Raw genomic sequence first — 22,142 nt, 5'->3', positions numbered from 1 at the left:
TTTAATAGTTAGTAATAGTTAAGTTTTTATTAGTTAGTTATTATTTCAGATTTTAGGGTTTTCGAATTTTCAGAGTTTTGTTCTTATTGTTCAGATTTTCATTCTTTTGAATTTCCGGGTTTTCATACTTATTTTCGGATTTTCGAATTTTCGAATTTTTTTGAATTGTCGAGTTTCTGAAATTTAGAATTTTACAAATTTTCCAAATTTTTGAATTACCGAAAATTTAGAATTTTCGAATTTCCGAATTGTCAGATTTCTGAAATTTAGAATTTTCAATTTCACAATTTCAGAGTTTTCGAATATTAGAATTTACGCATATTCAGAAAATTTCGGAAATTCGAAAATTCAGAAATTTGGATATTTACGAATTAACAAATTTGTTGAAATTTGTTAAAAAATTAATTTGGAACTAAACGAATTGCACATGTCTAATGGGGGGTCCTAGTCTGATGGCCGTGTTTTACGGGAGTGAAGTAAGGTTGGTTTACAAAGCCCTCATCTATCTCTAGCTAGAAGACAAGTTACGAAGAAGTCGGCCTTTAGACATTTTATCGCTATCCTTAGACTCACATTTTGATTATTTTCTTTTACCTGAGGATAGGATGCAGGCTGGCTGTCATATCCAACCCATAGAAACACAGTAGGGTTATACGAAGGGTGTTGGTGCTTGTGATCATTGAATTGCGTTCCTCGACATCAATGGTGATAACAGCCTTATACGTGGCATGGGTATCGTTTGTTTCCTTTATAGAACCAAATAAAATAAATAATAACAATTAAAAAACAGATAGTGCGGGCACCTATACCTCCTCGGCCATCACATACACCAACTGCAATACCAACGCCGTTGAATGTCAACCAGCCACATCTGATAGAGCCATGGGATGTCTCGTAGAACAGCAAAACCTCATCATCTGCTTTTCAGACTTTTCCACCTCTAGAGCCATTACAGGACAGGTCCCTCTCTCTCTCTCATACCACCAAATGCTCAATCTATATGTCATTACAGGTTACTTTGAATCAAAAGGGAATATATATATCTTGGGGAAGTATTTATGAAAAAAATGAAGAGCCATCAGTCCTGTGAAACTGCATATATCTTCATTCTGTGCAAATGTTATTGGGTCATTTTTTTTTTCTCCAGGTTGAAAATTCATCATTGCTACAGAATACAGAGAATCAGGAAATGTTTGAATGAATAAAATTTGACCTGGAGAAAAAAAAGCATAACATTTGATTTTGCCAAATGCAGTTCCACAGGACAAATACACTATATTACCAAAAGTATTGGGACGCCTGCCTTTACACGCACATGAACTTTAATGACATCCCAGTCTTAGTCCGGAGGGCTCAATATTGAGTTGGCCCACCCTTTGCAGCTATAACAGCTTCAACTCTTCTGGGAAGGCCGTCCACAAGGTTTGGGAGTGTGTCTATTGCAGTGATGGCGATCCTTGGCACCCCAGATGTTTTGGAACTAGTTCTACCATGATGCTCATGCACTCTGCAGTGTAGTTGAGCATCATGGGAAATGTAGTTCCAAAACATCTGTGGTGCCAAGGTTTGCCATCACTGGTCTATGGGAATGTTTGACCATTCTTCCAGAAGAGTATTTGTGAGGTCAGCCACTGATGGCGGACAGGAAGGCCTGGCTCACAGTCTCCACTCTAATTCATCCCAAAGGTGTTCTATCAGGTTGAGCTCAGGACTCTGTGCAGGCCAATCAAGTTCCTCCACCCCAAACTCACTCATTTATGTCTTTATGGACCTTGCTTTGTGCACTGGTCCAAATCATTTGGTGGAGGGGGGATTATGGTGTGGGGTTGTTTTTCAGGGGTTGGGCTCGGCCCCTTAGTTCCAGTGAAGGGAACTCTTAAGGTGCCAGCATACCAAAACATTTTGGCCAATTTCATGCTCTCAACTTTGTGGGAACAGTTTGGGTATGTCCCCTTCCTGTTCCAACATGACTGCACACCAGTGCACAAAGCAAGGTCCATAAAGACATGGATGAGCGTGTTTGGGGTGGAGGAACTTGACTGGCCCGCACGGAGTCCTGACCTCAACCCGATAGAACACCTTTGGGATGAATTATGCCGCGTACACACGGTCGGACTTTCCGGCATACTTGGTCCGGCGGACCAGAGTGTGCCGGACAATCCGCCCGTGTGTGGGCGGCGGCGGACTTTTCCGGCGGACTTCTTCCCAAAAGCCCGCCGGACCTAGATTTGAAACAAGTTTTAAATCTTTCCGCCGGACTCAGTTTCGGGCGGAAAGTCCGCTCGTGTGTGTGCTGGTCCGACGGAAAGCCCGCTCGTGTGTATGCTGGTCCGACGGACCAGATACGACACGAGGGCAGGGTATTGCATCTCGCGCTCGCTGCAATAGGAAAAACACATTTTCCTATTGCGGCGAGCGCGGGGCATACCAGGCCCTTAGGTCTGGTATGGATTATAAAGGGAACCCCCTACGCCGAAAAAACGGCGTGGGGTCCCCCCTAAAATCCATACCAGACCCCGATCCGAGCACGCAGCCTGGCCGGTCAGGAAAGGGGGTGGGGACGAGCGAGCGCCCCCCCTCCTGAACCGTACCAGGCCGCATGCCCTCAACATGGGGGGTGGGTGCTTTGGGGGAGGGGGGCGCCCTGCGGGGCCCCCCACCCCAAAGCACCTTGTCCCCATGTTGATGAGGACAAGGGCCTCTTCCCGACAACCCTGGCCGTTGGTTGTCGGGGTCTGCGGGCGGGGGGCTTATCGGAATCTGGGAGCCCCCTTTAATAAGATCCCGGCCCCCCACCCTATGTGAATGAGTATGGGGTACATGGTACCCCTACCCATTCACCTAGGGAAAAAGTACACTACACTACACTACACAGGTTTTTAAAATAGTTTATTAAACAGCTCCGGGGGGGGATCTTCCTCCGGCTTCGGGGGTCCCTCCGCTTCATCTTCTCCCGGCGTCCGGTTGGTTCTTCTCCCGGTGTTCCAGTTCTTCGGCCGGCTCCTCTGCTGTCTTCAGGTAGCTCTCTAGCCAGCAGAGGTCCGGACTTCTGGGCTTCTGGGCTTCTGGGCTTCTTCTCTTCTCTTCTCTTCTCTTCTCTTCTCTTCTCTTCTCTTCTCTTCTCTTCTCTTCTCTTCTCTTCTCTTCTCTTCTCTTCTCTTCTCTTCTCCAGATGTTGACACAACGCTCTCTCCGGCTGGACTGCTCTCCGAGGGCTGCGTTGTGACTTATATAGGCGGAGACCCCGCCCCCTTTTGATGTCACAGTCCCTGGGCATGCTGGGACTGTGACGTTTTAGGGGGCGTGGTCAACATCACCCAGTGACCACGCCCCCTAAAACGCCACAGTCCCAGCATGCCCAGGGACCGTGACATCAAAAGGGGGCGGGGTCTCCGCCTATATAAGTCACAACGCAGCCCTCGGAGAGCAGTCCAGCCGGAGAGAGCGTCGTGTCAACATCTGGAGAAGAGAAGAGAAGAGAAGAGAAGAAGCCCAGAAGCCCAGAAGCCCAGAAGTCCGGACCTCTGCTGGCTAGAGAGCTACCTGAAGACAGCAGAGGAGCCGGCCGAAGAACTGGAACACCGGGAGAAGAACCAACCGGACGCCGGGAGAAGATGAAGCGGAGGGACCCCCGAAGCCGGAGGAAGATCCCCCCCCGGAGCTGTTTAATAAACTATTTTAAAAACCTGTGTAGTGTGTTTTATTACTTACACTTTTTCCCTAGGTGAATGGGTAGGGGTACCATGTACCCCATACTCATTCACATAGGGTGGGGGGCCGGGATCTGGGGGCCCCCTTATTAAAGGGGGCTCCCAGATTCCGATAAGCCCCCCGCCCGCAGACCCCGACAACCAACGGCCAGGGTTGTCGGGAAGAGGCCCTTGTCCTCATCAACATGGGGACAAGGTGCTTTGGGGTGGGGGGGCCCCGCGGGCGCCCCCCTCCCCCAAAGCACCCACCCCCCCATGTTGAGGGCATGCGGCCTGGTACGGTTCAGGAGGGGGGGGGGCGCTCGCTCGTCCCCACCCCCTTTCCTGACCGGCCAGGCTGCGTGCTCGGATCGGGGTCTGGTATGGATTTTAGGGGGGACCCCACGCCGTTTTTTCGGCGTAGGGGCTTCCCTTTATAATCCATACCAGACCTAAGGGCCTGGTATGCCTTGCAACGGGGCTCGCAAGGTGTCAATCTCGCCGATAAAAGCGGCAAGATTGACATCCTTTGCTAGTCCCGTCGCACCTGAGTCACGTTCAAAATGAACGGACTTGTCCATGTGTGGGCAAGTCCGTTCATTCTGAAAGTCCGCCGGAACTCCGGCGAAAGTCCGTCGGAAAGACGGGCGGACCTAGCCCGCCGGAAAGTCCCGGCGTGTGTGGGCAAGTCCGTCCGTTTTAAAGTCCGGCGCACTTGGCGGACAAAGTCCGTCGGAAAGTGTGCCGGACCAAGTAGGATAGAAAGTCCGACCGTGTGTACGCGGCATTAGAGTGGAGACTGCGAGCCAGGCCTTCTCATCCAACATCAGTGCCTGACCTTAAAAATGCTCTTCTGGAAGAATGGTCAAACATTCCCATAGACACCCTCCTAAACCTTGTGGACGGCCTTCCCAGAAGAAGTAAAAGGTGTTATAGCTGCAAAGTGTGGACCAACTCAATATTGAACCCTACGGACTAAGACTGGGATGTCATTAAAGGTCATGTGTGTGTAAAGGCAGGTGTCCCAATACTTTTGTAGCTCTGCAATTTTTTTTTTTACCCCTAGGAGTCCTGTCATTCAATAAATATACAGCACATGAATAAATTACCAACCAAGGGACTTTTAACCACTTGGCGACCAGCCGGTGTCAATATACTGCAGCAGGTCGGCACAATCTTGCGAGCAGTAGTAGCTGTACGTCGGCTCCTTTAAGCGGGATAGTAGGCACAGCGGGGGTGCCAATGCTCGTGACTGGCGGTCGCGATGACAGTCGGCCACAAGCGATTGCGAGCACGAGAGGCAGAACAGGGATTTGTGTGTTTAAACAAACACATCCCAGTTCTGTGAGGAGAGAGAGATTGTGAATTCCTACTAGATGGGAACCACGATCTCTCATCTCCTATAGCCAGTCCCATCCCCCCAGTTAGAACACACACCCAGGGAACACACTTAACCCCTTGATCGCCTCCTAGTGTTAACTCCTTCCCTGCCAGTGACATTTATACAGTAATCAGTGCATTTTTATAGCCCTGATCGCTGTATAATTGTCAATCGTCCCAAAAATGTGTCAAAAGTGTCCGATCTGTCCGCCATAATGTTTCAGTCAAGATAAAAATCACAGATCACCTCCATTACTAGTAAAAAAAAATAATAATAAAAATCCCATAAATCTATCCTCTATTTTGTAGATGTGATAACTTTTGCGCAAACCAATCAATATACGCTTATTGCAATTTATTTTTTACCAAAAATATGTAGAAGAATACATATTGGCCTAAACTGAGGAAGAATTAATTTTTTTAAATTTTTTTTTTACATTTGGGGTATTTATTATAGCAAAAAGTAAAAAAATATATATATTTTTTTAATTGTCGTTTTTTTTTTATTATAGCACAAAAAATAAAAACTGCAGAGGTGATAAAATACCACCAAAAGAAAGCTCTATTTGTGGGAAAAAAAAGGCGTCAATATTTTTTGGGTGCAACGTGGCACGACCGCGCAATTGTCAGTTAAAGTGACGCAGTGCCGAATTGTAAAAAAATGCCCTTAGAAATGTTAAACTGCATTTTTTTGTGTATAATTACACAAAATCAATGTATTACTACAAACTGGACCGTTACAGATGTCCTCCAGATTAAATTCATGAGGTGCATCATGGGTATAAATTGCACACATATAACCCTATATTTTTTGCTACAGACAATACAGCAGGAGGAATAAGACTTTCTTGCCTGTCTTTGTTTTAAATGCAACAAGGGAATGTTGTACAGTGTTTGGCTCTCTCACATTTTCCATCTCTGTTGTGGTTGGTATTTTAAATGGGCTGCCAATGCACCGCAACAGCCAAAAAAAAGTGTCTGTACCATGTTTGATCCACTGAGTATTGAATGCCCAGCATGTGCTCTGTAGTGTGATTGGTAGAGGGTGTATGCTAGAGGCAGGCTGTGATTGGGAGAGGATGTGTGTCAGAGGCAGGCTGTGATTGGGAGAGGATGTGTGTCAGAGGCAGGCTGTGATTCGGAGGGGGTGTGTGTCAAAGGCAGGCTGTGATTGGGAGGGTGTGTGTGTACCAGAGGTAGGCTGTGATTGGTAGGGTGTGTGTAGCAGAGGTAGGCTGTGATTGGGAGGGTGTGTGTGTACCAGAGGTAGGCTGTGATTGGTAGGGGGTGTGTAGCAGAGTCAGGCTGTGATTGGGAGGGTGTGTGTGTCAGAGGTAGGCTGTGATATGTAGGGGGTGTGTGCCAGAGGCAGGCTGTGATTGGGAAGAGGTTTGTGTCAAAGGCAGGCTGTGATTGGTAGGGGGTGTGTATCAGTGGCAGGCTGTGATTGGGAGGGGGTGTGTGCCAGAGGCAGGCTGTGATTGGGAGGGGGTGTGTGCCAGAGGCAGGCTGTGATTGGGAGGGGGTGTGTGCCAGAGGCAGGATGTGATTGGGAGGGGGTGTGTGCCAGAGGCAGGCTGTGATTGGGAGGGGGTGTGTGCCAGAGGCAGGCTGTGATTGGGAGGGGGTGTGTGCCAGAGGCAGGATGTGATTAGGAGGGGGTGTGTGCCAGAGGCAGGCTGTGATTGGGAGGGGGTGTGTGCCAGAGGCAGGCTGTGATTGGGAGGGGGTGTGTGCCAGAGGCAGGCTGTGATTGGGAGGAGGTGTGTGCCAGAGGCAGGATGTGATAGAGAAGAGGTTTGTGTCAAAGGCAGGCTGTAATTGGTAGGGGGTGTGTGCCAGAGGCTGATTGGTAGGGGTGTGCCAAAGGCAGGCTGTGATTGGGAGGAGGTGTGCGTCAGAGGCAGGCTGTGATTGGTAGAGGGTGTATGCTAGAGGCAGGCTGTGATTGGGAGGGGGTGTATGCTAGAGGCAGGCTGTGATTGGGAGGGGGTGTGTGGCAGAGGCAGGCTGTGATTGGGAGGGGGTGTGTGTCAGAGGCAGGCTGTGATTGGGAGGGTGTGTGTACCAGAGGCAGGCTGTGATTGGTAGGGGATGTGTGCCAGAGGCAGGCTGTGATTGGTAGGGGGTGTGTGCCAGAGGCAGGATGTGATTGGTAGGGGGTGTGTGGCAGAGGCAGGCTGTGATTGGGAGGGTGTGTGTACCAGAGGCAGGCTGTGATTGGTAGGGGGTGTGTGCCAGAGGCAGGATGTGATTGGTAGGGGGTGTGTGGCAGAGGCAGGCTGTGATTGGGAGGGTGTGTGTACCAGAGGCAGGCTGTGATTGGTAGGGGGTGTGTGCCAGAGGCAGGCTGTGATTGGTAGGGGGTGTGTGCCAGAGGCAGGATGTGATTGGTAGGGGGTGTGTGTCAGAGGCAGGCTGTGATTGGGAGGGTGTGTGTCAGAGGCAGGCTGTGATTGGGAGGGTGTGTGTGTCAGAGGCAGGCTGTGATTGGGAGGGTGTGTGTACCAGAGGCAGGCTGTGATTGATAGGGAGTGTGTGCCAGAGGCAGGCTGTGATTGGAAGGGGGTGTGTGCCAGAGGCAGGCTGTGATTGGGAGAGGGCATATGCCAGACACTGGCAGTGATTAGGAGGTGGGTTGTGCCAGAGGCAGGCAGTGATTGGGTGAGGGTGTGTGTCAGAAGAAGGCTGTGAATGGGATGAGTGTGTGCTAGAGGCAGGCTGTGATTGGAAGAAAGTGTGTGTCAGAGGCAGGTTGTGATTGGGAGAAGGTGTGTTCAAGAGTCAGGCTGTGATTGGGAGGGAGTGTGTGCACAAGCAGGCTGTGATTGGTCACAGGGCATAGTGACGGTCCAAACTACCCAATCCAGGCATGCTTTGTGTCTGCACAGTGTACTGTGCCTCTGAATGGGCAGCCAAAGGATGAAAACTGACCACCTAACACAGATCAGCTTCTGTACTTTGTGTGGTCAGTTTAGAACAGCATTTTTAACACAGAGGAACCCTTGAAATAACTTTCTGAGCTCAAGGAACACCTGCTGCAATTACTATATCCACAAGTTATACATTAGTATGATGGTCAGTGGCAAGAATGCTCCTTACCTTTGTGGTCATTGGGAAGAATTACCCCCTTACAAATAGCTAAAAAGATCAATGGTGTCAGTGGGAACTTCTCTGAGAGGCAGAAATTATTGCTTATAGCTCAAGAAACCCCTAGAAACTTCTGGAGGAACCCTGGTTGAGAAACCCTGGTTTAGAACAAGGAAGAAATGTGATTGGCAGGATCAACCAGATACTTCAGATGGAAGAAGTCCATTAAAATGATAAAGACTCTGATTTATAAAATATACAAATGTGAACACATATATTATTGCTTTCAGCACTATCTTTAATTTTCTCCTTTCCCCCTTTCTATTTATTTCTGCATGACTTTAAGAGTGTGCTGCACCCATGGACGGGCCCGTTCTACCTATATTTACTGTTGTCTTTCGGTACGAATGGCTGTCTATTTGTAAAATGCGCTGTTGCCTAGACAACCGATAGCCGAAGTATTTACGTCTGTAATTGGGATGGCTATATAAGCTGCCCGCCCTGGCTACGGCGCATGCTCTGAAGAAATCCTTGACGGATGAAACGCGTCAGCATGACGCCATCACGCCCTACGTAGCACTCACACTGATCCACCCATCAGCCCTGGGTATCTGATCCGCCAAGCCGCTGAAGCCGCTGAAGCCTTGCCGCATGGAACCAGGAAGTGTTTGAGGAGTTACACCGCATTCAGGCGGTACTTCATAACACGCCTCCAATCTCCACTATCCCGGCCGGTATCCGTCCATACAGTCCTACGAGCTACCTCTACTTGGCCAGAGGAGGATTCAGCTGTCTTGCACAATCTTGAGAAGACCCAAGGAGGATCGGAGTGCCCTGCATGCCTGCCACACACTGATGTTCATGGACTGGTGAGACTATATTTACCCATCTTCTTTAATTTGTGACCACTGTCACCATAGTGTCATCAGTGTCTCCGCTTTATGATTCAGCAAACACGCTGTGTTTATCTAGTACCACCCATGCAGGCATACACTCCCTCCTGTACCTATGCACAGCCTCCACACAGCTGCTAATGCCTGTTACCAGCTACGGTTGGGTACCCTTCTGTAAGTTCTATTATCAGCAACCTCTGTGGCCCCCATCTACAGTTACACTCCAGGTCTGCCATTGGCAGTGTGCACGGCGGACTCCCACCATTCACGGCTGCGTACATCTACCTCCTGGCCCTTAATATTACCTTTCAGTCACCATATATGAGACGGTTTTTGTCTACCCAGTCAGTTTGATGTACTTGTATGTTTAGTGGTGGCCATCTGTGTGTTGTTTTTGTCCACAGACAACGTTGTCTTTTTTATTCTTAGTGGTGGTATTTGGTTCATTTACTGTCACATTATTTGATTTTGTTTGGTGTACATGTGGTGTTATTTTTCTATAATAAATTATATTTTTGCTATCTTGCTGGTTCCTTGTTGAAGAATTTGTTTGCCCTTCCCCCTCTTTTTTGAAATGTGAACACACACATTGGAAAACAATAAATATTCAGAGGAACATACACTTTAATAATACAGTAATATCAGCATTAGAGAACACTTACATAGGACCTGTCTCCGCAACCTACAGCTTCTAGAGGGGTTCGGATTGTGAAGGTATTTGTGACGGGGTCATCCATGAAGATGAAGCAGGCATTATCCTTCACATGAGACTTGTTGAAGTAAATGCTCAGATCATTAAACTGACATTTATGGAAGGTGGCTCGCATCTCGCTCAGTCCACAGGTTAGGTCAGGAATGACCTGTGACAAATCTTAAAATTAAACAAGAATATATTTTATTATCTTTCGGAGTCCCCATTACTTATTCCAAAATTACAGCCAACATAAAGGATTTTCAGGATAATGAAATTAAATGGAGAAGGGAATTTTGGGTAATAAAGGAGGAGCTGAAAAGACTGAAAACGGCTATTGGAAAGACTTTGTATTATTGCATAGTACACATTAGCTTACAGTAAATGAGATATTATTGGTTGGATTTCCATTTACTTTAGGAACTAGGAGAGTGCAGCTTAAAGACCTACAGGGAGTAATATTACTTCTATCGCTCCGTTCCATAAAATAGAAGGAGGAAACTTTTCAGAGGCTGCAGCTACACAGATTCTGGGCCAAACCTCATTCCCACCTGTCACGGAACGTCCCACACTCCGCTTGAGTGCTTCCATCATATACTACTTCCTCCCAGTCTGTATACAGATATCAGATATTCCAACCTCTCTGAGCAGAAAACAAGGCGACACTTGCTTTACTGCTAACATGGACTGTTTATTATGAATCAGTTACAAGACTTTATATGCTGTTGGAACCTCCTCTAACAATACAACTGTAACTTAATTAACATGAGCTAATTATCTAATCCTTTATACAGCCTAGGTGACTGAGACATGACCTTTCGCCCAGACTTGTGGTCACCGAGCTTCACACAGTTCATTAACACAAATAACAATGGGTGAAAAGACTCTTAGAGCCACACTAGACTTATGTACAATAAACACATTATAGCAGAATTGATGACATTAGCATTTAACAGTACGAGTCCCAATGGTATAAATCAGTCACCATTCTAATATGGCATATAAAGGGTTTCCAGAGTCTGTGTGTTTTTGGGGGGACATGGAGCTGAATCCAAAGTAACACCAACCCCAGGGTCCCCAGGCATACAGCTCACAGAGAGCACCATTCCCCCAAATGCTAGGGCCCATAATCAAAAGGCAACAGGCCCGCACCCAGTCCTCTCCAACAGCCTCTGTCCCAGCCAGGTCCATCACATTTCTCCCCTTTCGGCAGGAGACTAACACAGGAGGGGACCCCAGACGGGTTGACTCCGAAGTTAGTCAGTAGTTCCAGTCCTCTAATGCCTGTACCCACACAGTACCCCAAATAAATTATTCCAAACAGAGTATTACTCACCCAGCCAACCTCTGCCTCTCTCAGAGAACATATCTGCCGCTGGGGAGAGGCCTGGGCTGGCTCTTCTCCCTGGAATCCTTTCTGCCGCTGGAGAGAAGACAGGGTGTCTGGGCTCACTCTGTCATGCTGTTGGGGATCGGGGCCCACTGCCCAGCATCCCTGGGGTATACAGGTGGAGACTGAAGTCCTGTCCACCTTCACAGGAAATCCATCCTCTGTTAGTTGAGGGCAGAGTCCAGCAGTCCTCGGCCCTGTTGCCAGCCCTTCTGCTGGAAACCCCACACAATCTGTTCCGGCTAACTGTTGGAGAGGGAGGCCGACTGCCCCGCCTCCCTGGAACTCTGTAGTTGTTTCCGGTGCTGGGCAGAGGTTGGTAGCACTCTGCCCTGTTGCCAGCACTTCTGCTGGGGACTCCGCATCCTCCGCTCCGGCTAACCGTTGGGGCAGGAGGCTGGCTTCCTCCACTCCCAAACTGTGTAGCTGCCATTGGGGAGGTGAGCCGGCTGCTTCCTTTTCCATTCCCTCATCTGGCTGCTGGGACGACATGTCGATGGTACTGTCTCCCAGGTACACGGATCTTTGCTGGGGAGGAAAGCCCACTTCCTCCACCCTGGCCAACTGTTGGGGAGGGACAACACACACCTCCTCTCCCTTCTCCCCCTGTATCTGCTGCTGGGAAGTGATTGCCATCTTCTCAGCCTGAGCCTCCACAATTGCTGCAGGTGTGGGGCAGAGGTCTTGGACCCTCTGTCCGGTTGCCAGCACTTCTGCTGGGGGTTTGCCAGGTGGTTCCTCCTCTACAGAAACGTCTATTAAATCCCCAGTCTCTGGAATTGGTACAAGTGTGGGACAGAGGTCTTGGACCCTCTGTTCAGTTACCAGATCTTCAGCTGGAGAAGTTTGTTTTAACTCCATAGATGCTGCTGGCAGAAAATCACATGTCCCTGTCAGTGTTGTGGGAGAAAGGCCGACTACCTCTTCTCTCAAGAAGGCCGAAGCCACTGTTGGTGCTGGGCAGAGCACAGTGAACTTTGGCCCTGATAGCAGCTCTTCTGCTGGAGGCTCATCAGGTTGTTCTTCCTCAGCAGAAAAGTCTATTAAATCCCCCATCTCTGCAACTGGTATCTGGGGATGGAGGTTCACCATCTCCTGTCCATGGAACCCAGAAGATGTTATCAGTGCTGGGCAGAGGTTAGCAGAGCTCTGCCCTGTTGTCAGCACTTCAGCTTTGGGGATGGCAATCTCCAGATTTTCCACTGCAGATTCTCTGGCATGCTGCTGGACAGGCACATTCCTCCATCCAAGATCATCCCATGCAGAAACAGGATCATCAAGGTCAGTCAGCACTTGCTGCATCCGCCATAAGACCTCCGCCTCCATAGCTGTGGGGGCAGGTTGGCAAAGCACACTATTGCTCTGCCACATTGCCGACTCTTCAGCCAGGATTTCAGGGTTGTCAGCTGGTATTTCCTGATAGTCCCAGGCAAAGGGAGCCCTGCCCTGGCACTGAGCAATGTCTAGCAGCCGTCTATAGGCGATCTCTAGCTCCCATTCCTGAACGGCCAGAAACTCCAAATCTTCCTGTGCCCAGTGCACTTCCGAAATGTTCAGTAGCCCTTCTTTGAAATCCATGATTTCGTCCACCCGCCACTCCAAATCACTCCCAAAGTTAGGGTCCCCTGTCAGCTTCACAAACAACAGTCCCAAGCCGCCGTAGCTTAAGCCTTCCGTTGGGCTGTCATCCGCTATCCAGGGACATGCTTGGGATACATGCCACCGGAGGGCTCTGTAGCTCTCATCCAGCTTTATCTCTGCCCAGACCAGCCTGCTTAATTCAGCTGTCTGCTTCTTGTGTGTTTTTTCTCCCAAAAACCGCACCCGCAGTCCGTACTGCGACCAGTACCTTTCCTCGATGGAGGGGAGAACTTTTCCCTGGTGTCGCTGCTCACGGGCTAGCGCTTCCTTCTAGAGTTTGCAGCGAATAGAATCACACCATCCCAGCAGGACCTGCTCCGATACTGGTCCTCTGTGCTGTATCTGCATCTCTCGCAACCTCCTTCTGAATTCCTCATCCATGGCGGCTGGTATCTGTACCTCTCCTCTCCTGCTATCTGGACCTTGGATCCAGATGGAAGTTTGGATGTCCCAGACTGCAGGAAGCTTTCCCGCTGCTTGCCACCAATGTCACGGAACGTCCCACACTCCGCTTGAGTGCTTCTGTCATATACTACTTCCTCCCAGACTGTATACAGATATCAGATATTCCAACCTCTCTGAGCAGAAAACAAGGCGACACTTGCTTCACTGCTAACATGGACTGTTTATTATGAAGTTACAAGACTTTATATGCTGTTGGAACCTCCTCTAACAATACAACTGTAACTTAATTAACATGAGCTAATTATCTAATCCTTTATACAGCCTAGGTGACTGAGACATGACCTTTCGCCCAGACTTGTGGTCACCGAGCTTCACACAGTTAATTAACACAAATAACAATGGGTGAAAAGACTCTTAGAGCCACACTAGACTTATTTACAATAAACACATTATAGCAGAATTGATGACATTAGCATTTAACAGTACGAGTCCCAATGGTATAAATCAGTCACCATTCTAATATGGCATATAAAGGGTTTCCAGAGTCTGTGTGTTTTTGGGGGGACATGGAGCTGAATCCAAAGTAACACCAACCCCAGGGTCCCCAGGCATACAGCTCACAGAGAGCACCATTCCCCCAAATGCTAGGGCCCATAATCAAAAGGCAACAGGCCCGCACCCAGTCCTCTCCAACAGCCTCTGTCCCAGCCAGGTCCATCACACCACCAACACCTCCATTTGGCTCTTTGGATTACTTGTAAACATTACCAGCCTGGGGACAACCACCTATAGTATGTTATAAGTTGGTAAGAGGTTTTTGAAAATATGAAAGCAATTTTTAAAACTATTGTTGTTTGTAATTAGGGATGAGCTTCAAGTTCGAGTCGAACTCATGTTCGACTCGAACATTGGCTGTTCGCAAGTTCGCCGAACAGCGAACAATTTGGGGTGTTCGCGGCAAATTCGAATGCCGTGGAACACGCTTTAAAAGTCTATGGGAGAAATCAAAAGTGCTCATTTTAAAGGCTTATATGTAAGTTATTGTCATAAAAAGTGTTTGGGGACCCGGGTCCTGCCCCAGGGGACATGGATCAATGCATAAAAAAGTTTTAAAAACGGCCGTTTTTTCAGGAGCAGTGATTTTAATAATGCTTAAAGTCAAACAATAAAAGTATAATATCCCTTTAAATTTCGTAGCTGGGGGGTGTCTATAGTATGCCTGTAAAGGGGCGCATGTTTCCCGTGTTTAGAACAGTCTGACAGCAAAATGACATTTGGAAGGAAAAAACCCATTTAAAACTACTCGCGGCTATTGCATTGCCGACAATACACATAGAATTTCATTGATAAAAACGGCATGGGAATTCCCCACAGGGCAACCCCGAACCATAATAAAAAAAAAAAATGACGTGGGAGTCCCCCTAAATTCCATACAAGGCCCTTCAGGTCTGGTATGGATATTAAGGGGAACCCCGGCCAAAATTTTTTTAAAAAAATGATGTGGGGTTGCCCCTAAATTCCATACCAGACCCTTCAGGTCTGGTATGGATTTTAAGGGGAACCCCGCGCCAAAAAAAAAAAAAATGGCGTGGGGTCCCCCCAAAAATCCATACCAGACCCTTATCCGAGCACGCAACCTGGCAGTCCACAGGAAAAGAGGGGGGGACGAGAGTGCGGCCCCCCTCCTGAACTGTACCAGGCCACATGCCCTCAACATTGGGAGGGTGCTTTGGGGTAGCCCCCCAAAACACCTTGTCCCCATGTTGATGAGGACAAGGGCCTCATCCCCACAACCCTGGCCGGTGGTTGTGGGGGTCTGCGGGCAGGGGGCTTATCGGAATCTGGAAGCCCCCTTTAACAAGGGGACCCCCAGATCCCGGCCCCCCCTGTGTGAAATGGTAAGGGGGTACTTACCCCTACCATTTCACTAAAAACTGTCAAAAATGTTAAAAATGACAAGAGACAGTTTTTGACAATTCCTTTATTTAAATGCTTCTTCTTTCTTCTATCTTCCATGTGGCCTGGTACGGTTCAGGAGGGGGGGCGCACTCTTGTCCCCCCCTCTTTTCCTGCAGCCTGCCAGGTTGCGTGCTCGGATAAGGGTCTGGTATGGATTTTTGGGGGGACCCTACGCTGTTTTTTTTTTTTTTTTGGCGCGGGGTTCCCCTTAAAATCATTTAGGGGGAACCCCACGTCATTTTTTTTTAAATTTTGTCCGGGATTCCCCTTAATATCCATACCAGACCTGAAGGGCCTTGTATGGAATTTAGGGGGACTCCCACGTCATTTTTTTTTAAATTTTGGTTCGGGGTTGCCCTGTGGGGAATTCCCATGCCGTTTTTATCAATGATCTTCTATGTGTATTGTCGGCAATGCAATAGCCGCGGGTAGTTTTAAATGGGTTTTTTCCTTCCAAATGTCATTTTGCTGTCAGACTGTTCTAAACACGGGAAACATGTGCCCCTTTACAGGCATACTCTAGACACCCCCCAGCTACGAAATTTAAAGGGATATTACACTTTTATTGTTTGACTTTAAGCATTATTAAAATCACTGCTCCTGAAAAAACGGCCGTTTTTAAAACTTTTTTTTGCATTGATCCATGTCCCCTGGGGCAGGACCCGGGTCCCCAAACACTTTTTATGACAATAACTTGCATATAAGCCTTTAAAATTAGCATTTTTGATTATTCATGTTCGTGTCCCATAGACAGTGTTCGCGTGTTCGAACAAACTTTTTTCCTGTTCGCATGTTCTGGTGCGAACCGAACAGGGGGGTGTTCGGCTTATCCCTATTTGTAATCCATATATGTGCATCTTGGGACTTCTAGAGCAGAGAGGTGTCCAAACTACAACCCGCAGGCCAATCCATCCCGTCACAGGATTGCATCACAGGTTCCCCCCACTGTGCTGTATTTTTTCAAGTCGGTTGGTTGTTAGGAACACCAGCATCTTAGCGATCAATGATCTGCTTGCCCCATCAGGAGGACAGAATGTCCCTTATCCACAAATGTTCCTCCTCCTGCTTCCCGACGTTCTGCTTTACTGACTAAAGACATAGTAAAAGGTAAGGGTGGGCCACTGATAAGGAATCTGATGTAAAGGGGGCTCTGATAGGGACCCTAATGTAAGGGGGACACCTATGTTGGACTCCGATGCAAAGGGTGTTTGGATGTGGACCGTGATATAGGAAGAGTTCCTATGGGCATCCTGATGTAACAGGCAACAGCCAAGAGTGACTCTAATGTAAGGAGGCTCTGATGGGGACCCCGATGTAAGAGGGAAGTCCCTAAAGTGGATTCTGATGTATGGGGGCTCTAATAGGGACCCTGATATAAGAAGTGCTCTGATGGGCACCCTAGTGTAAGGAAGACTCTGATGGGGACCCTGATGTAAGGGAGCTCCGAAGGGCACTCTAATGTAAGGGGAACTCTAATGGATACCCTAATGTAAGAAGGGGACTCCTAAGGTGAACCCTGGAGAAGGGGAGGACTCTGTTGGGGACTTTGATGTAACGAGAGGACATTCATTTTTTTTTGGCCCACAAAATGTTCGAAAAGTATACAATGTGGCTCCCATACTAAAAAGCAGACCTCAGATTTAAAGGTTAAAAAAATTCTAGAGGTTCAAAAATTCAGGTTAACCTGAGTGTGAGGCTCAGTAGAACATTTTCTGAGTGGGGGGAATGGACCTGTTAATTAAATTACATTTTTGAGATTGAAGCAGATGACATTTCAGCATAGGAGTGCATTGCACAAGCATCTGTGGGGAAAAGCTTCAGGTATTTAGTTTTAAAGGCTAAGTTCACCTTTATTAAAAAAATTAAAAAACAAATGCACATATTTTGCATTTATTATTTTTATAGGAACCTGTAAAGCATTGCATCCACAATCAGTTTGTTGGGGGTGTAATGTCATGCTTCTACAAACTCCTCCTCCAACTTTCTGCCCATACCTCTGTAACGACACCCCGAGTATGAAAGAGGTTAAAGCCGTTTAGGACATTCCATTTCCGAACACAAAGGCAGATGCCGAACACTCCGATCAGCCGAACAAGAAACCCATACGAATAATTCTCCCCCCAAGTACGAGACGAGGCTCTGTCTTGAGGGTCAAACAGGAATGACTGGCTGGAATTGACATCAGCATCTCCTCACAATATGTGTCCCAACAGTATGAATCAGTCACTATTTATAATATGGCACATACAGGGTCCCCAGAGTCTGTGTCTCTTGGGGGGACATTAGACCCGAATCTAAAGATGGGAAGATGGATGGAGACAAATACAGGACAATCTTAGAAGAAAACCTGTTAGAGTCTGCAAAAGACTTGAGACTGGGGCGGAGGTTCACCTTCCAGCAGGACAACGACCCGAAACATACATCCAGAGCTACAATGGAATGGTTTAGATCAAAGCATATTCATGTGTTAGAATGGCCCAGTCACAGTCCAGACCTAAATCCCATTGAGAATCTGTGGCAAGAGTTAAAAATTGCTGTTCACAGACACTCTCCATCCCATCTGACAGAGCTTGAGATATTTTACAAAGAAGAATGGGCAAAAATGTCCCTCTCTAGATGTGCAAAGCTGGTAGAGACATCACCAAAAAGACTTGCATCTGTAATTGCAGAGAAAGGGGGTTCTACATTCTGTATTGACTCCGGGGGGGCGCCATACAAATGCCCCCCCCCCACACTTTTTACATATTTATTTGTATCATTTATCATTTTCCTTCCACTTCACAATGATCTGCCACTTTGTGTTGGTCTATCACATAAAATCCCAATAAAGTACATTTACATTTTTGATTGTAACATGAGAAAATGTGGAAAATTTCATGGGGTATGAATACTTTTTCAAGGCACTGTAGTTTGGATTTCCAAAAGGCTTCTGGGAGAAAGGAACCAAAGGCTGCTCTAAAGGCTGTTTCTGCCTTATATCTCCTTTTACACGTCCCGATTGGCTCACACAGTGGTTGGACTGACAGCTCCTCTCACTACTCCAGCTGGACACATCGTCTTTTAGGCGGACAACCGCTTTCCGGATATACCATCACGGTCACACAGGGCAGCCTGAAGCCGGTCTCCCTGCACGGACTCCAGGCTCATCTTGCTCCCCACCACAGCCGGCTTTCTTCTCCACCAAGGACTACCACACAGCTCCCAGCTCATTACAATCCACTGCGGACTGTCATCCTCTATCTCCCCGTCACCCACTTGTGAGTTCTATTTGTTTTATATGGTATTTTGCTTAATAAATTGTGCTACACTATGCCGGTTTGGAGCTTTCTTCCCTTCCCTTCCTATTTTACAGATTGTGGATTTCCAGCCCACAAATGAAAGCAGCCTTGCCAGGATCACAGTGTCAGCTTTTCTTATAATTGACATTTTTATTCCTATACCTTCGGGGATAAGCATCTTTCAATACCTCTTTTCTAACCTGGTAGATGACATTTTATCACTATAGGGTGGGCACACTGTGAGCGTTGTTGTGTTTTATGGTTATGTCTCCTTTTACTGTTACCTAGGCATCTTTAGCTTGATTGCCAGTTCCACCAGATTTCACCCTTCATTAGCTTAACTGCCAGGCCCACCAGGGTCTACTCTTTCCTAGACTACTTCCAGTTCCACCATCTTGACTGTCAATCTCACTAGGCTGCACCCTTCTTAAGGTTAACTGCCAGTCCCACCAGGTTCAATGCTTTCTTATCCCGACCACCAGTCCCACCATATTGGACTGTTTTCTTAGCTTGATTACCAGTTTCACCAGTCACCCCTTTTCTATCAATGTATTTCTGGTACGAAGTGGCTTGGACTGTGTCTTGGCCTCATCATACCCATCGTGCGGGACTGACATGAGTTTCCCAAACCATTTTGCCCAATTTTGCATCATTTACTACTCTTTGCTTTTTGAACACTGGTTTGGAAATTCTGAATTTCAGAAGTTTGAAAATATTAAAAAAAAAATTGGCCAAAGCACAATCGATTAAATGTTTCAGAAGTTCTCTCATCTCTACTCTCCAGTGGTTTTACAAACAGGAGCAGCTGGTCCATAAGGGGTGCAGGGGCACCACCCCCCCTAGTTTGCATGCGGGGTTAAATACAGGGCACCGGACTGTTCTTTTTTTTCAACCCACATGATTAGAGCTGGAGGCTCTAATTGGCTTGAAAAAGTTTGAGCTCGGGCCACACCCACTTGTGACACTAGTGATTCAATATTTGCTATTGTCTTTGGGTTGGGATTGAGTTGCCCGGGAGAAGAAGCTGAGGAAGCCATGACACCGCAAACGTGGAGGGGTGAGTGCAGACCGGGGGGGTTTGTTTGTCGCCGCCCCCCAAAATTAAAAGTTTAGCACCAGCCACCACTGGTTACAAACAGCAAAAAAATGCTGAGGTTTTAAATGGTTTGCTAATATTTGCAATCAGGGGCGTTGCTAGGGGGTGGCTTTTGGGGCTTTGGCCCCGAATCTGGGGCCCATAGCCCTAAGTCTCTCTGAGACGGCAGTGGTCGTGGCCTCTCTGCAGCCAGGCCGCGAGTACGGGGGGCAGCACCAGAGAGCGTTCAGGCAGCACAGGAGAACCGGACGGGCGAGAGAGTAGAGAGATGACATTATCTCTCACCACCCGCCCTGCATCACTGATGTTCCGTTCTCACTGTGCAGCCGTGGGCATCAGAGAGATGACATCATATCTCACTGCCTGCCTTCTCTCTGGTGAGCCTGATGTAAGGAGCGGCTCTCTGGGGACTCTGAGGTAAGGGGGGCTCTCTGGGGACCCTGATGTAAGGGGGAGGCTTTCTGGGGACCCTGATGTAAGGGGGGCTCTCTGGGGACCCGAATGTAAGGGGGGCTCTCTGGGGACCCAAATGTAAGGGGGGCTTTCTGGGGACCCTGATGTAAGAGGGGCTCTCTGGGGACCCTTATGTAAGGGGGAGGCTCTCTGGAGACCCTGATGTAAGGAGCGGCTCTCTGGGGACCCTGATGTAAGGGGGAGGCTCTCTGGGGACCCTGATGTAAGGGGGAGGCTCTCTGGGGAATCTGATGTAAGGGGGAGGCTCTATGGGGACCCTGATGTAAGGGGGAGGCTCTCTGGGGACTCTGGTGTAAGGGGGAGGCTCTATGGGGACCCTGATGTAAGGGGGAGGCTCTCTAGGGACTCTGATGTAAGGGGGAGGCTCAACCCTGATGAAATGATAATATATGTATTATACAGTATATATATATATGTACGCACACACGTATATTATATACATATGTATGCCCGCCCAAGTGTATGACTTTCTTTACTTCGCTGCTGTGGGCTCTAGCCCCAGATCTTTTGTAGATCTAGCAACACCCCTGTTTGCAATGCTAGAAGATTTAAACTATGAAATTATGTGAAAATCTGGAGTGACTCCTTAAATTCTTGCATACATACCCGTGACTTTATACGGATCTTTGCAAAAACATCCATATTGTTGGTTCCTCAGCTGCCATTCTTCGTCCGCTTTACATATCTGTGGTGAAACATCTAAAGAGAACAGAGGATGCTGATAGGGATGAATCAAACTTATGGGATTTTTTTTGTAAGTCAGATAATATAAAGATGTACTAAGAAATATGATGTGTATCGTAGAATGAATGAATTGGTCTGGAAATCCAATGAATCTGTAGAGTTGCAATTTTTTAATTCCCTATGTGTATTTGCAAACACAATCATCTAGTCTGCAGAGAATTATAACTGCAAATCCTAAATATTATCTTCTATCATAACAAAAACTGATGATATTGCGTCTCTCCTTGGCCATCATTAGCAGGAGATTTTTCCAGTCTTGATTTTGTCACAAAAAAACAGTGATAACATCTTCAATACAATTTTATTGATGTTAGGTTTAAATTTTGTATGAACTGGACTTTTTTTTTTTTCACTATTGTTTGGTGATAAAGTCACGTGTTCAGTGATGCAACGCGTCAGAGGGAGCCAGGGGGTCATTACTTCCGGTTGCGGCCGAGACCGGAAGTCCCTTTCAGAATTACCTTTGTTTGTCCCTTCGTTTGTGAAGCTGTATTGAGCTATTTTAAACTGTGAGTTACTACTTGTTTTTAAAATAAATTGCGTCGGACTATTACACCCCCCCTCTTTTATTACATGTAATCTGCATTTGATGAGCCTGGAAACTGATCCTTATACTGGTGTCGTCTTGTCTTGGATACCTCTGGAAATGAGGTGAGAGGCTGGGGCAAACTAATAGCGCACAGCGGATGGTGGAAACACTTGGATGAATCGGATTTCTTTGTTTTTTTGCACCTGCATGCACTTTACTTCATGAACTGTTTATCTGAATTTTATGATTAGACACGATCTTTTCACTAATTATCACTTTGGTGTATTTTTACACTTTATGCTTGAAAAATATTTGCACATTTCTATGAAAGTTATTAACCTCTTCCCGCCCAAGGTACGTAATAGGACGTCCTTGACTTTGCAGGGGTATATCTGAATGATGGGTGCAGCTACAGACATAATTCAGATAACGTCTTTTTCAGCTGGCGATTCCCTACACCATAAGAACAATCATAGCGGCTGTTCCACCGCTTGATCATTCTTACGAGCGGCGAGAGGGGACGCCCCCCTCCCGCCGCCCTCCGGTGCTTCTACCGACTCACTGCTTCCATCGGTGAGTCGGAGACAGGATCCGCCTGTCCCGGATGGTGACCATAGAGATTTCCAGCGGACCAGATGGTCGCCGGAGTCTCTATGATCGTTCGGAGGCCAGGCGCAATGTTATGACATCACACTCTGTATTCAAACACATGGCGTCGCCTCGGCTGGGAAGCCAAGATTGTTTTATTTTTATTTTTTTATTTCAGGCTTCACAGCCTAGAGGTGAGATATGGGATCTTATTGACCCCCCCAGATCTCACTGTAAATAGGACCGATCGTGCCATATTCCTATTACAAGGGATGTTTACATTCCTTGTAATAGG

At 47.5% G+C, this 22,142-nt stretch overlaps 1 protein-coding gene across 1 annotated transcript in view; it reads right to left on the bottom strand.

The window, feature by feature from the left end:
• Window positions 1-22,142, bottom strand: part of LOC141148142 (pancreatic secretory granule membrane major glycoprotein GP2-like) — a 74,245-nt gene that overhangs the window by 24,457 nt on the left and 27,646 nt on the right. The window contains exons 9-11 of the mRNA XM_073635330.1: window positions 20,593-20,685; window positions 9,715-9,923; window positions 595-746 (exon numbers count right to left, since the gene is read on the bottom strand). Of these exons, the coding sequence (XP_073491431.1) occupies window positions 595-746; window positions 9,715-9,923; window positions 20,593-20,685 (454 nt within the window). The remainder of the gene's footprint in view (window positions 1-594; window positions 747-9,714; window positions 9,924-20,592; window positions 20,686-22,142) is intronic.

This window comes from Aquarana catesbeiana, linkage group LG06 (genome assembly GCF_042186555.1).
Source record: "Aquarana catesbeiana isolate 2022-GZ linkage group LG06, ASM4218655v1, whole genome shotgun sequence".
NCBI classification, from domain to species: Eukaryota; Metazoa; Chordata; class Amphibia; order Anura; family Ranidae; genus Aquarana; species Aquarana catesbeiana.
The sequence above is the reverse complement of the archived record's forward strand: the minus strand, read 5'-3'. Positions and strand labels throughout refer to the sequence as shown.